This window comes from Manis pentadactyla, chromosome 4 (genome assembly GCF_030020395.1).
Source record: "Manis pentadactyla isolate mManPen7 chromosome 4, mManPen7.hap1, whole genome shotgun sequence".
Taxonomy (NCBI): Eukaryota; Metazoa; Chordata; class Mammalia; order Pholidota; family Manidae; genus Manis; species Manis pentadactyla.
Window position 1 is genome coordinate 11,054,905 of NC_080022.1, and position 12,382 is coordinate 11,067,286.

At 49.7% G+C, this 12,382-nt stretch overlaps 1 protein-coding gene across 1 annotated transcript in view; it reads left to right on the forward strand.

Annotated features, from left to right (window-relative positions):
- Positions 1-12,382, forward strand: part of FHAD1 (forkhead associated phosphopeptide binding domain 1) — a 115,041-nt gene that overhangs the window by 66,209 nt on the left and 36,450 nt on the right. Inside the window, exons 15-19 of the mRNA XM_036914302.2 lie at positions 2,816-2,886; positions 4,493-4,645; positions 7,485-7,592; positions 7,821-7,928; positions 11,979-12,086. Of these exons, the coding sequence (XP_036770197.2) occupies positions 2,816-2,886; positions 4,493-4,645; positions 7,485-7,592; positions 7,821-7,928; positions 11,979-12,086 (548 nt within the window). The remainder of the gene's footprint in view (positions 1-2,815; positions 2,887-4,492; positions 4,646-7,484; positions 7,593-7,820; positions 7,929-11,978; positions 12,087-12,382) is intronic.

A 12,382-nucleotide genomic window follows, 5' to 3' on the forward strand; every position in this document is an offset into this window, starting at 1 on the left:
CCACCCAGAAGGTCGGGGCTGCCAGGGAAGGTCTGGTTGGCGGAGGGTTGGTGCGGGATGGTGGGAACCATCTGAGGGGGGACCTTGAAAGTCCCTTCACCTCCCCTCCTGCCTGGTTTCTCAGCTGCTTCTGATAAGGAAAAGAAAGGGCTCTTTACCTTTTTCTACAGGCTCATCTGTTTGGGCCTATTTCTGCCAGACTTTGTTACAAATAAAAGCCTCCCTGCGTGCACAGAAAATCACTCTTTCTCAGATATCCAAGATATGCAGTATTTTTAAATGAAAAAAAAAAAGCAAGTTGTAATACAATATGTTAATGTGCTTCCATTTTTAAATGTTGGCCTCTGACAGAAAGAGAAGTCTGGAGAGAAAGACAGAACTGGCAGGGAGCCTCCTGCACCGCAGGCCCCCCCCCACCACCGTCCTTCCCCGGCCTGGGCCCCCTCCAGCCTGCCCAGCACTCCCAGGTCTCTTCCTTGAAACCCTCCTGCCCGTGGCTCTCCGGGCCTGGCCCGCGCTGCCTCTCGCCCGCTCTTCTCCGCTGGTCTCCACCTGTCGCCAGCCCCTGTCCCTCCCTGGGTGTCCCCTCCAGTGCAGTCCCCGGGGCTCCCCTCTCTTGTCTCCTTTCTCTCAGAGAATCTGCCCACTCTGGATGCCTCAACAGCCACTCCCATGTCGTGAGGGCCAGATGGGCATCTCCACATGCCAGGCCGCCAGGAAGAGGGGTGCAGGGTGGGTACCACAGAAGGGAGCCCAGTCTGGGCAGCCGCGGGGTCCCCTGGCTGGGACCATGTCATCAGAAGGAAGGATGCTCTGTCCTCATTCACATGAAGACCCTGGGTGGACTGGGCCGATCTGGCTAACCGAGCATGTCCAGCTCTCTGCCAGTCGCCTCTCCTGAGAGTCCTTCCTCCAGGTCAACGTGTCGGACACCAAGCTCGGCAGCTCCTCTCCTGTCCCCAGCCCCCACCCTTCGGCCCTCCTCTCTCTGACAGTGGGACCACCGTCTGTCCCTAGAAGAAGCTCGCTCTCTCCCTTTCTTTTCTCTTATCCCCACTTCTCCCACCCTGTTTAGAGCATCAGCACTTATGACCACTTATGGCTGTCCCTCGGGCTCTCAGCCAAATTCCCGGCCTCTAAGTCAGAGGAAGGGATTTTATCATTAGGAGACACCTGGCAAGGTCTAAAACATCCTTGGTTGGGCAGGAGGAACTCCTGGCATCTAGTGGGTAGAAGCCAGGGACGCGGCTAAGCATCCTAGGGTGCCCCACTCCCCTCCCCAGCGAAGAATTGCCCAGCACAACATATCAGCAGTGCTAGCTCCTTCCTCCCTAATTGGCACCAGTTATTTTTCTGAGGAGAAAAAGAAACACTTCTTCAAGCCACTTCACTACTCCCTCAGCAGCTGAAATAGCCAGTGACTCAGACCCTCAGTCACATGGAGAGAGCCCAAGTCCTGGCTCAGCCATTTGCCAGCCTTGTGGCATCCAGCAGTCCCCTGTCTCAGAGCCCAGCTGCCCAATCTGTAAAACAGCAGGACAGTCAGGCCACACCACGGGTGATACACTAGGCTGCACCCATAGGACGTGCTCAGTACATTTCAATGATGTCAAAATCAAATTTGCACTTTTTAGGCTCCTGTTCCGGCCCTGCCACAAACTGACGTCAGCGCTCCCTCCCACCATCTGCTGCGGCAGTTAAGCTCCGCACCCTCCCGGGACATGCACTGCTTTTCCCCAACTCCCCATCTGTCTTCATGCCCCGAATCCGTCTCCTTTTGCTGCTATAACAAATTAGCACAAACTCAGTGGCTTAATACAACACATATTTATTCTCTTCTAGTTCTGGAGGCCAGAAGTCCAAAATCAGTTTCACTGGGCTAATGTCAATGTGTCAGTGGGACTGGTTCCTTCTGAGGTCCTAGGAAATGCTCCATTTCATCACCTTTTCCCATTTCCAGAGCTTTATTCCTCACCTTCCTTGGCTCGGGGCTCCTTCCTCCATCTTCAAAGCCATCAGTGTAGCATCTTCAAATCACTTCTGCTCTGTCACATCACCTTCTCCTCTGTCTATAATCAAATCTCCCTCTGACTCCTCCTTAAAAGAACCCATTTGATTATATTAGGCCCACCTGGATAATCCAGGATAATCCTCCCATCTCACCATCCTTAAATTCATCACATCTGCCAAGTCCCTGCCGCCCTGTAAGGTAACAGTCACGGGCTCCAGGAATTAGGACATGGGTGTCTTTGGGGGCCATCATTCAGCCCCCCACATCTCCCATTCTACTGCATTCATGACATGAAATGCCCTGCCCTCCAGCTCCAAATTCCGTCTACCCACAATGCCCACAGCCTGTGGCTCCTGGGCCAAGCAGCCCTCTGTGATCACTCGGGGTGAATTATCTCCTCCTCTGAGACACACTCCCCGCTCTGCCAGCAGTCACCCGCAGGCCACCTGGAGTCACTCACTGCATGAGGCATCAATCCTCCTCTCTCAGACTGACCCTCAAGCCCCTGAGGAGTGGCTTCGTGTCGTCCCCCACTCAGCTCACAGCGTTGCACAGGAGACGCTTAATCAATAGGTGTTTTATTGTTGGTTTATTTTTTTTCCACCTCCAAAAAAAACGTGGATTTGAAACCAACCAGAGCCAACCAACCACTTTAAAAACAAAAGTTGGACCACAGCTCAAGTTGTCTTGATGAAGGGACAATGTCTCCCTCATCCACCTGCCGGCAAACTTTGAGGCATCATTCAGAAAGCCGAGGAAGGGAAATGAATTGATCCTTCCCTTCTCCTTTCTTCTCATTTTAAGGATTGTCATTGTATCTGAAATATCTTCGGGAACATTATAAAAAAGCTACAAGCCGGACCCAGGAACTTCAGGTAAACTTTCAACTTCAAAAGTTCATTTCAGCCCCACCCTGACATTTATACAGCACTTTGCATTTTAACCCGTCTTTTCCTCTGTTAACCAGTCAGCCTGCATCCGCCAAGAGGTGAAATGGTATCTCCATCTGATACAAAGAGATTCAGGCAGGGTGGCTGAGATCTCCCAGGAGGGCAAAGGCAAAGACAGGGTGCCTGTTTTCCCCCGTCAGAAATCAGAATGACTGAAATGCCATCAGATCTTGAAAATCGTGTTGATCAAATGTAGTGGAAAAAACATAGCTAGCCACAGTCACAGGCAGCAGAATTTCCACACGTTCCATAGTGTCAACGTGTTGGAGGCAGAATCAGCCTTAGGGATTGTATCACTCTGGCCGGTATTGCCATGCCAATGCTGTGTGACAAATAACCACAAAACCTCAGTGGCATTCCACAGTTACTGGTCACTGCTCACGTGTCAGGGGTCAGCAGCTAGGCGAGTCCATGTTAGATGGACTGGGAGTTGGCTGACCCTTGTTGCTCTAGGCTGGCATCAGCTCTTCTCTGCTCCATGCATCTCTCATCTCCCAGCAGGCTAGCCTGGGCATGTTCTCCTGGCGATAGCAGCGGTACAAGACAAAGCAGGCCCAGTCACGGAATGCTTTTCAATCCTCTTCTAGTGTTAAGTCTGCTAACATCCCATTGGCCAAACCAAGTTGCATGGCTGAGTTCAGGGACAGAGGCAGGGGCAGGATGCAGGTGGGCGCTGCAAGGTACTTAGCCCAAGACATGGATAGAGGAAGGTAAGTTTGGGATGACCACTGTGATCAGATGCAGAGACCATCTAGTCCAGGGGTTAGCAAACTTTTTCTGCAAAGGGCCAGATAGTGAACAGGCTTTGCAGACCATACTGTGTCTGTCGCACCTACTCAGCTCTGCTGCTGCAGAGTGAAAGCAGCCGTAGACGGTAGGTTACTGAATGAGCATGGCAGGCATGGCTCTGTTCCAATAAATATTTATAAAAAAGGGGCAGTGGGCCAGATTTGGCCTGCAGAGAGCAGTTTGCCAACCCCTGACGGGGCCCATTCTCTTACTTTACAGATGTGGACATCAAACCTCAGTGGCTAGGAGACTGTTTCAAGGTCTCACAGCTAGTTGATGGAAGAATCAAGACAAAAGCTCAGGCCTTCAGCCCCTAGCTCACTGCTTTGTCCTCTTACACACAGCAAATAATTACTAATAATTCTAGCCACCAGTTCCTGAGAAACTACTGTGTGCTAAGCACTGCACTAAAAATATCCCACTCTTATCTCATTTACTCCTTACAAGTGTAAGAGGTAGATAATAAGATTAATTTTCTGAACAAAGAAGCATCTAGAAAGAACTAGAGCTGAGATTTTATCTAGATCTAGAGTCTGAGTTCTTAACCACCATATTCTGCTGCTTCTCTGATAGTCACTGGGCAAAGCATCGTTTTCTATGTTTCTAAGAAAGTTTAATATAAACCTTTGTTCCCCCACCCCAACCCCCCAAAGGTGAGCAACTCGTTAAAAGGAAAATGTGGAAATGACTCCTTGGTCAGTCTGGCCCCCGTCAGCTTCAGTTTCCATTTCTCTCATTTCAGATCAAGCTCAGCAGCTCCCAGGAAACTCAGCAGTCTTTGCTGCAAGAGCGGATGCGGGAGCATCTGGCAGAGAAGGAGAAGCTGATCGAGGAAAGGACACAGCAAGAGGAGAAGCTGAGAGCCAGAATCAAGCAGCTGACGGAAGAGAAGGCGGTAAGGTGGTCCCTGTCGTCGGCTTTACTTCTGGAAACCAATGCGACCTTTTCTATGAGAAACTGAGGGCATGAACTTGGAGAAATCTCAGCAACTCTTCATTTGGTGCTACGGTAATAAATTAATCAAATGGAGTGAATGGTGTTGGAGGAATTACCATGAAGCATGAATTCTAAAACTCAGCAGAAACAACTTGAAAGGGCAAGGTTATCGCACTTTCCAGAAATGGTCCCTTATTTGTTTATGTATTGCAGTTGATTTTATAAAGCACGTCGCTCCTGCAGGTCCTCAGGTCCTAGCTGGCAGACTTCTTCCACGTGTGTGCAAGATCAACTTCCTGTTATTTCAGTCTTTTGCTTTTGCTTTATACACATCAAGGGAAACAAATGGCAAACATAGCTACTTTTTCTACAAACCAAGCCAATCAGAAGATACTTTACAGTAGTATCTCTCAAACTTAAAGGTGCGGGTGAATCGCCTGGGGATGCTGTTAAAATGCAGATTCTGACTCTGCAGGTCTGGGCGGAGCCTGGGATTCTGCATTTCTAACAAGCTCCCTGCTGATACTGATAGCACAAGTCTGCAGACCACATTTCCAGCAGCAAAGTCTTAGAGGAACGATTTCCCAAAGTTGCCTGATAAGAACCATCTGAATGCATGTTCAAAATACAGATTCTTGGGCCCCGCCCCAGACCCACTAAATCAGAATCTCTGAAGAAAGCCAGGAGATTGCATTTAATAAGCCAGTTCTCAAATTCATCATTGTCCTGGAATTGGCCCTTTTTGATATTCAGGTACATTCACAAATCTAACTACTTCATTGCCACCATCTGAGATCAATGGCTCACAACTTGGGTGGCACTTTTGTCATTTAGGAGGTTGAAAAGCACTCACGCTTTGCACCTGTCCTCCCACACACACCCCAGGTTCTGATCTAACTGGGGTGAGGGTGTAGCTCATGCACCGGGATTTGTAAGTGCTCCTGGGTGGTTCCAGCGTGCAGCCGTGGCTGAGAACCACCGCGTGCTGCCCCTCCTCCCACCCACCTCTAGGCAGCAGCCCCAGAGCTGCTGGATCCCAACTCTGCCCAGAACCTCCTTCCTTCCCCCAGGGGGACTGGACCTGCCACTTTCTCCATCTTTCATGGGTCACAGCTCAGTGGCTTCTGGCTTAGGCCAACCTTCTCTGTCACATTCTCTGTCCCACACACCTGCTCTCCAGAGCCCTTGGCCCCATTCATCCTGCAATTTCAGTTTCCTCAGGAAATCTCCTTCTCTCCTTCTACCTCTTCTCCCTTCTGCCTCCTTCTCAGTCTTTCTGCCTTTTGTGAAATAAAACATTAAAAAGGAAGAACCATCGGGCCAGAATCATGTGTGATCTTCATAAAAGCAATATTGACAATAGCCTTAAATCAAAATGGGTCCATTTTGAAAGTCGATTAGATACAGAAAAGGCCAGTGTCATTCAAGAGAGAAGAAAATAAGGCCAGAAAGGATCTAGAAATCTTCAAAATCTTCACGGAACTCCCACCTGCTTCCTTACTCCTCTCTGATTAGCTTCTCCCCTTCCAAATGTCTAATTTTAATTTTAGTTTTGGATTGATTTTTTTCCACCGTGGGTGTATATCAGCCCCACCATGTTCAGCAGTGTCTTGGGCACCAGCCTAGGCCATCCAGATGCCCCTTTATAACATAGGTCCTGACAGAGACAGAGCCTCAGGGGCTGGCTTCACACCCGTTCCACACGCAGCAGAGCTCAGTGTGCAACCACCCACTGCAGGGAGGGAAGCGCGGTCAGCTGCTGCCCGCGTAACATGCCCGTGTCTGTTACTGTCCCACTGAGGCTCATCACCCCCCGCACTCACCCTGATCAGGCAGACTTATCTGGAAGGCCCACCCCAGACTTTAGCACCAGCCGTCCCAGCTTGAAGGGGCCTTCCTCATACCACAGGACACTGTCACCCCCACCCTTTCTAAAACTATCTGTGTCAAAATTCACTAATTAACTTCCTTCTCATGAATCCTGACTTGTTTGAGGACTCTGTTTCAATGGTAAGAAACTCTAGCTGCCTGTATCGAGTGAACATTCTTTTGTATTAAGAACAGTTCACAACATTCACCTGATTCGTGCACACACTAATGGTTTAGATCGGAAGCTGGCAAACTTATTCCATAAAGAGCCAGACAGTATGTATTTTCAGTTCTGAGGGCCGTCCTCTCTGTTGTGACTGCTCAGTTCTGTTGTTGCAGAAGGAAGGCAGTCTTAGGCAATCCACAATCAATGTGGAGGTATTCCAATAAAACTTTATTTACAGAAAGCAGGCAGCAGGCCAGATTTGGCCCACAGGCCATAGTTTGCCAAGCCCTGGTTTAGAACACAGACTCTAGAGCAAAATGGGCCAGAGTTTGAATCCCTACTCAGGTAATATACTGGTAAATTAGGCAGATTCCTTAATCTCGGTTTCCTCATCTGCAAAGTGGAGATGACAGAGGAAATGCCTGACCCTTAATAATGAATGGTTATCATGTGCCAAGCCTTTCACGTTCATCATCTCATCTGCTCCTTCCATGCAGGAAGCACTACCATTGTCCCCTCTGTACAGATAAGGAAACTGGGGCTCTACAGCTTCTCACTTGCCCAAGGCCGTACAGTTAGGGAGAATGGACCTGGGACTCTAAGCTGGGCCTGCGACTCCAGCTACCGTGCTCGTAGCTCCTAGGCTGTACTGCCCAGAGGCTCCCGTGGGGTCGTGAGACGTGAAGAGCTGGCCAGCGCAGGGGCCTCGGAGTCCAGATCCCTGCCATGGTAACCATGTCCGTGAACAATCATTGACTTCCAGGCTTTGGAGGAAAGCATTACTCAAGAGAAAAACAGAGCAAAAGCAGCGTTAGAGGAAGAACAGAAGAGAGTCCAAGAGCTGGAGAAGCGCTTAGCCGGCCAGAGGAAGGTAAGCAGCCCAGGGACGCAGGCAGCGGAGCTCAAATGAAGGTCAGGCAGCTAGGAAGGACGGCCTGGGTCTCCGTCTGGGCCTGCCAACGCCAGATCCCCGGCTCTTAGCTGCCCACAGTCTGCCCGGGGCATTGTTGTGGGGAGTGAAGAGCTACCCCATGCGCTGCCTGGCACAGGGTCCAGATTCCTCCATGGTAACTATTAAACAGAAGCCATTGGTTTTCAGGCTTTGGAGGAGCGCATGACTCAAGAGAAGAGCAGAGCACAGGACGCATTAGAGGAAGAACAGACCAGAGTCCAAGAGCTGGAGAAGCGCTTGACCCACCAGAAGGAGGTACGCAGCTCCGGGAGAGAAGAGTCGGCTCGAGCCCAAATCTGGCTTGAGGGCCATATGGCAGTGAGTTCAGAACCACAGATGGTGGGGGGAGAGGGTGGTGGAACTTCCCTAGAGGACTTTGTCCCTGGGAGGGCTTAGCGACTTTAGGAAGCATGGGGGGCTCAAGGACAGGACTCTAAAATTGTAGCCTTGAGAGCCAGTTAGAAAAATTGAAACTGCATAAAATACAGTCACAGGTAGGACTTGGGAGACAGGTTGGAACGAGTGACACAAGCATCTTCTGCATTGGAGATTGTGTCCCACACATAGAAATGGAGGAATTACAGAGTCCTGGGACTTCAGGGCCATGTGAATCCTCCAGCGACATGCTAAAATCCTCCAGCCTTCAGCTCTACCACCAAGGACTTGTCTACAGGCCAGGGCAGTCCATCCTGGTGCTGACGCTTGGGGCCGGCAGAAGATGCTTCCTTTAGGTTGAGCTGAAATCAAACTCTTTCTCCCAGAAGGAGATCAACCCTCCATCTACCTCCTGGGCTCCTGCAAGACCTCATCCGCATAATAACCTTTTAGATGCTTGAAAACAGAGGCACCTGCTCCTCTCCAGACCCAAATGCCCTCGGTTCTCCTTACGTGCCTCACGGCACTGGAGCCTGGCTTTGTCCCCCACTGTCCCCCAGCCTGCTCTGCTCTCCAGAAGTCATATTTGGCAGTTCATGGGCTGAAAGGGGCCTGTGAAAATATCATGTTGGCCCCAGAGTATTTTATTTGAACTCTAGAATTCACTTAAAAATTCAATTTCTGCCCTCTCTGAAAAGTCAGAAAATCTGGCCCTCCTTCCCGCTCGGCAAAAATGGACTAGAGCTGAACCAAGTAGCAGCAGTTTGCTACCGTCCACACCGTTCTTTGTTGCGTTAAACACAGCCCACTTCATCTTTGGTAACTGTCTGGCCTCTGTCGGCATCTGAGTTTGCAACCCAGCATCTGTTTTCTTCCCAAAGGGCAGTAGCCAGAACCAGACACCAGACACGGTTCTCCAGCCGCGATGGCCTAGGGCAGGCCTCTCCTCTCCCCTGCTGAAGATGCTGTCCTTCTGTGGATGCACTTAAACTAGCTTTGAGGAAAGCTCTATTGCATTGTGGACTCGTGTGGACTTTGTGGTCGCCCTCAGATCTCTGAGTCTTTTCATAAAATGCTTTCAATAGTTGTTTGATCCTGAGGCAGCACAGAGGAGTATGACGTGTGCTGGCTCTGAAGCCTGATGAGACCTGAGTGCGAATCCGCGCTGGGCTGCTTCCTGGCTGCAGCAGGTCTCTCAGTACCTACCTTCTTTAAAGTGTGGCTGTGAGGATCAGCGACCACGGACGGGGAAGTGTTTGGCCCAGAATCATGACTTAGAAAAGGGCAGCTGTTACTATTACTCCTACTTCTACTTCTGTCAGGACCTTGTTTCCATCAAGTCCCTCTCCATCCTCATTCCTTAGAGTAAATCCTCGCCCACCCACCACTCAGGGAGAAGCCAGGAGATGCCTGGGCTGAACCCGCGCGATGTGATGTGACCCAGGAAAGGAAGATGTTTACATGGTGGGCCTCCCTGGGGTCTCCCAGACTGCCGTGCCCGGTGGCCCTCTGTAAACAGTGTCACTGAGGCCGGGCCCTGAGTTATTTCCCCAGGGGTGGTGATGAGGAGGAGGGTCTCCCAAGGGCTCACTGGGGCCAAATGCCACAGAGAGGTCAACAGCTCAGGGCTGGGGAAGGTCCCTGAATTCAGAGGTTTTGAGGTCATGGGGCACTTCAGGAGACAGATTTAAGGGAAGTCTGATGGAGGCACAGACTCACTGCAAGGAGGGCCTGTGGCCGGGTCACCTCAAGCCTAGGAAAACACCCCCACCTCTCCTGGTGGGACCTCTCCGAGGCTTCTTGATGAGTGAATCTGAGATAAAGTCCAGACACAGACTTCAATCAACCTCAGTTATCTGATTTTCCTTTTTATTAGACCTTCTGCCACACTATCAGGTGAATCTTTAAGAACAACAGAATCACTAGGTCATGATGTGGTTTTGAGGTAGCATTAAGGGTCAATTCCCATTACCTGCCTAGGAACTCAGGAGCAAGTGGCTGAGGGGACAAGAACTGCATGTGGCTCGTGTAAGGACAGTCTTCCCGCAGCGCCATCTCGGCTGCCAGGGGCTGCCAAGGGGAAGGCCCCAAGTGTAGACATGAGCTCAGATGCAGTGGAGACAGCCCTGAGTCACTGGACGCGCCAAGGCCTGTTTACAGGAAAATGTCTTACCCCAAAGCCCACCTCATATGTTGAAAGTAAAAGTAAAGCTCCCGCAATGTGACTGCTCCCCAGTTTTGTTTAGGGCTGGTCTTGGAACATGAGTGTCGGGGCTTTTTAAAAGAGTTCTTACTGTAAAACAGATAGCTTGTCAGTCATATTGTGGATTAAATACTTCATGCAGGATGATCTGGGATTCTAACCACCACCGAGAGCAGAAACCATGTTTCAAGTTCTAGACATCTGACAGCTAAGCTGGCATTTTTTTTTCATAATTTTTTAAATTCATTTTGTTATCATTAATCTACAATTACATGAAGAACATTATGTTTAATAGACTCCCCCCTTCACCAAGTCCCCCCCACAAACCCCATTACAGTCACTGTCCATCAGCGTAATAAGATGCTATAGAATCACTACTTGTCTTCTCTGTGTTGCACAGCCCTCCCTGTGCCCGCCCCCCTGCCACATTATACATGCTAATCGTAATGCCCCCTTTCTTTTTCCCCATCTTTATCCCTCCCTTCCCACCCACCCTCCCCAGCCCCTTTCCCTTTGGTAACTATTAGTCCATTCTCGGGTTCTGTGAGTCTGCTGCTGTTTTGTTCCTTCACTTTTTCTTTGTTCTTATACTCCACATATGAGTGAAATCATTTGGTACTTGTCTTTCTCCGCCTGGCTTATTTCACTGAGCATAATACCCTCTAGCTCCATCCATGTTGTTGCAAATGGTAGGATTTGTTTTCTTCTTATGGCTGAATAATATTCCATTGTGTATATGTACCACATCTTCTTTATCCATTCATCTACTGATGGACACTTAGGTTGCTTCCTTATCTTGGCTATTGTAAATAGTGCAGCGATAAAACATAGGGGTGCATCTGTCTTTTTCAAACTGGGCTGCTGCATTCTTAGGGTAAATTCCTAGAAGTGGAATTCCTGGGTCAAATGATATTTCTATTTTGAGCTTTTTGAGGAACCTCCATACTGCTTTCCACAATGGTTGAACTAATAAGCTGGCATTTAAAGCACAATCCATTTGAGAGTTCAAGTGCCCTTCTCTTCTTCACAGTGACTAGAAACGGGTCTGCTGGCAATGTTTGTCCTTCAGCAATTTGCATTAAGTCATTTAATTGAATGACTTATCAGCAAGTAACTTCCTAAATAAAATTCCTCCCTCACGGGTACCTAACCACACTTTCTTCCCTATGAGAGCTTCACTTGGGAGGTTCACTCCCACCCCTTCTAGAAATCAGTGGGTTGTGCCTTCTTAATTCAATACCCAGCCCTCCTCTTGAAACCTGATTCTTTCTAAAAGATTTATTTCAATAATGGGAAATTCCATTATTAATGAGATTCTTCTTTTTATCAGAGAAGCTGCCTGGCACAGTGATAAGAGCTCAGACTCCAAAATAAGACAGACCTGGTTCCCTCTGATCACTTGCTCTGAGCTGAGGGCCTCTGTTTGCAGGCAGCATGCTCTCCCCCTGTGCAGGGTTCGAATCCTGAGCTCACCACTAACAAACTGCATGACCCTTGGGCCCTCACCAACCTCTGTGCCTCAGTTTCATCATCTATTAAATGGGGCCACTGAGGTCTCCGGTAGTTTACTGTGAGAGTAAACCGTGTGCGAAGCGCTGGCCAAGGGCCCTGGCATGTGACACCACTCCCCAGCATTTGGGCTGGTATCACGATTATTGGTATCATCATTGTGACCAATCCCCCCTCGATAAGCAGCCAACCAAAAAGACTGGTCATTGGTCTTTCAGGTGTTGGAGACCAGCATGGCCCATGAGAAAAGAAAAGCAAAGGAGGCCTTAGAGACAGAAAAGAGAAAAGTTCAAGATCTGGAGACCCACTTAACCCACCAGAAGGAGGTATGAGGAGCAGAGGGAGAGAAAGTGGGCTGTGGCAGCCAGAACCTCCGAGGAAGGAGCCCAGAAGCCAGACGCGAGGCCATGTTTCAGGCCCCGAGAGAGAGCAGGGAGGCAAAGCAGGCAGGTCCCAGGGCAGCGCCCCCATTCGAAGCTGCCAGTATCACATCACACAGCTCACCGGCCATCTGGCCCAGGGCAGGTCACGGAACCCCCTGCACCTCAGTTAAAATGGGAGCAGAAACAATCTCACGGCCTCATGGGAGTTAATGAGGTAATATCTGTGAAGGACGCAGAAT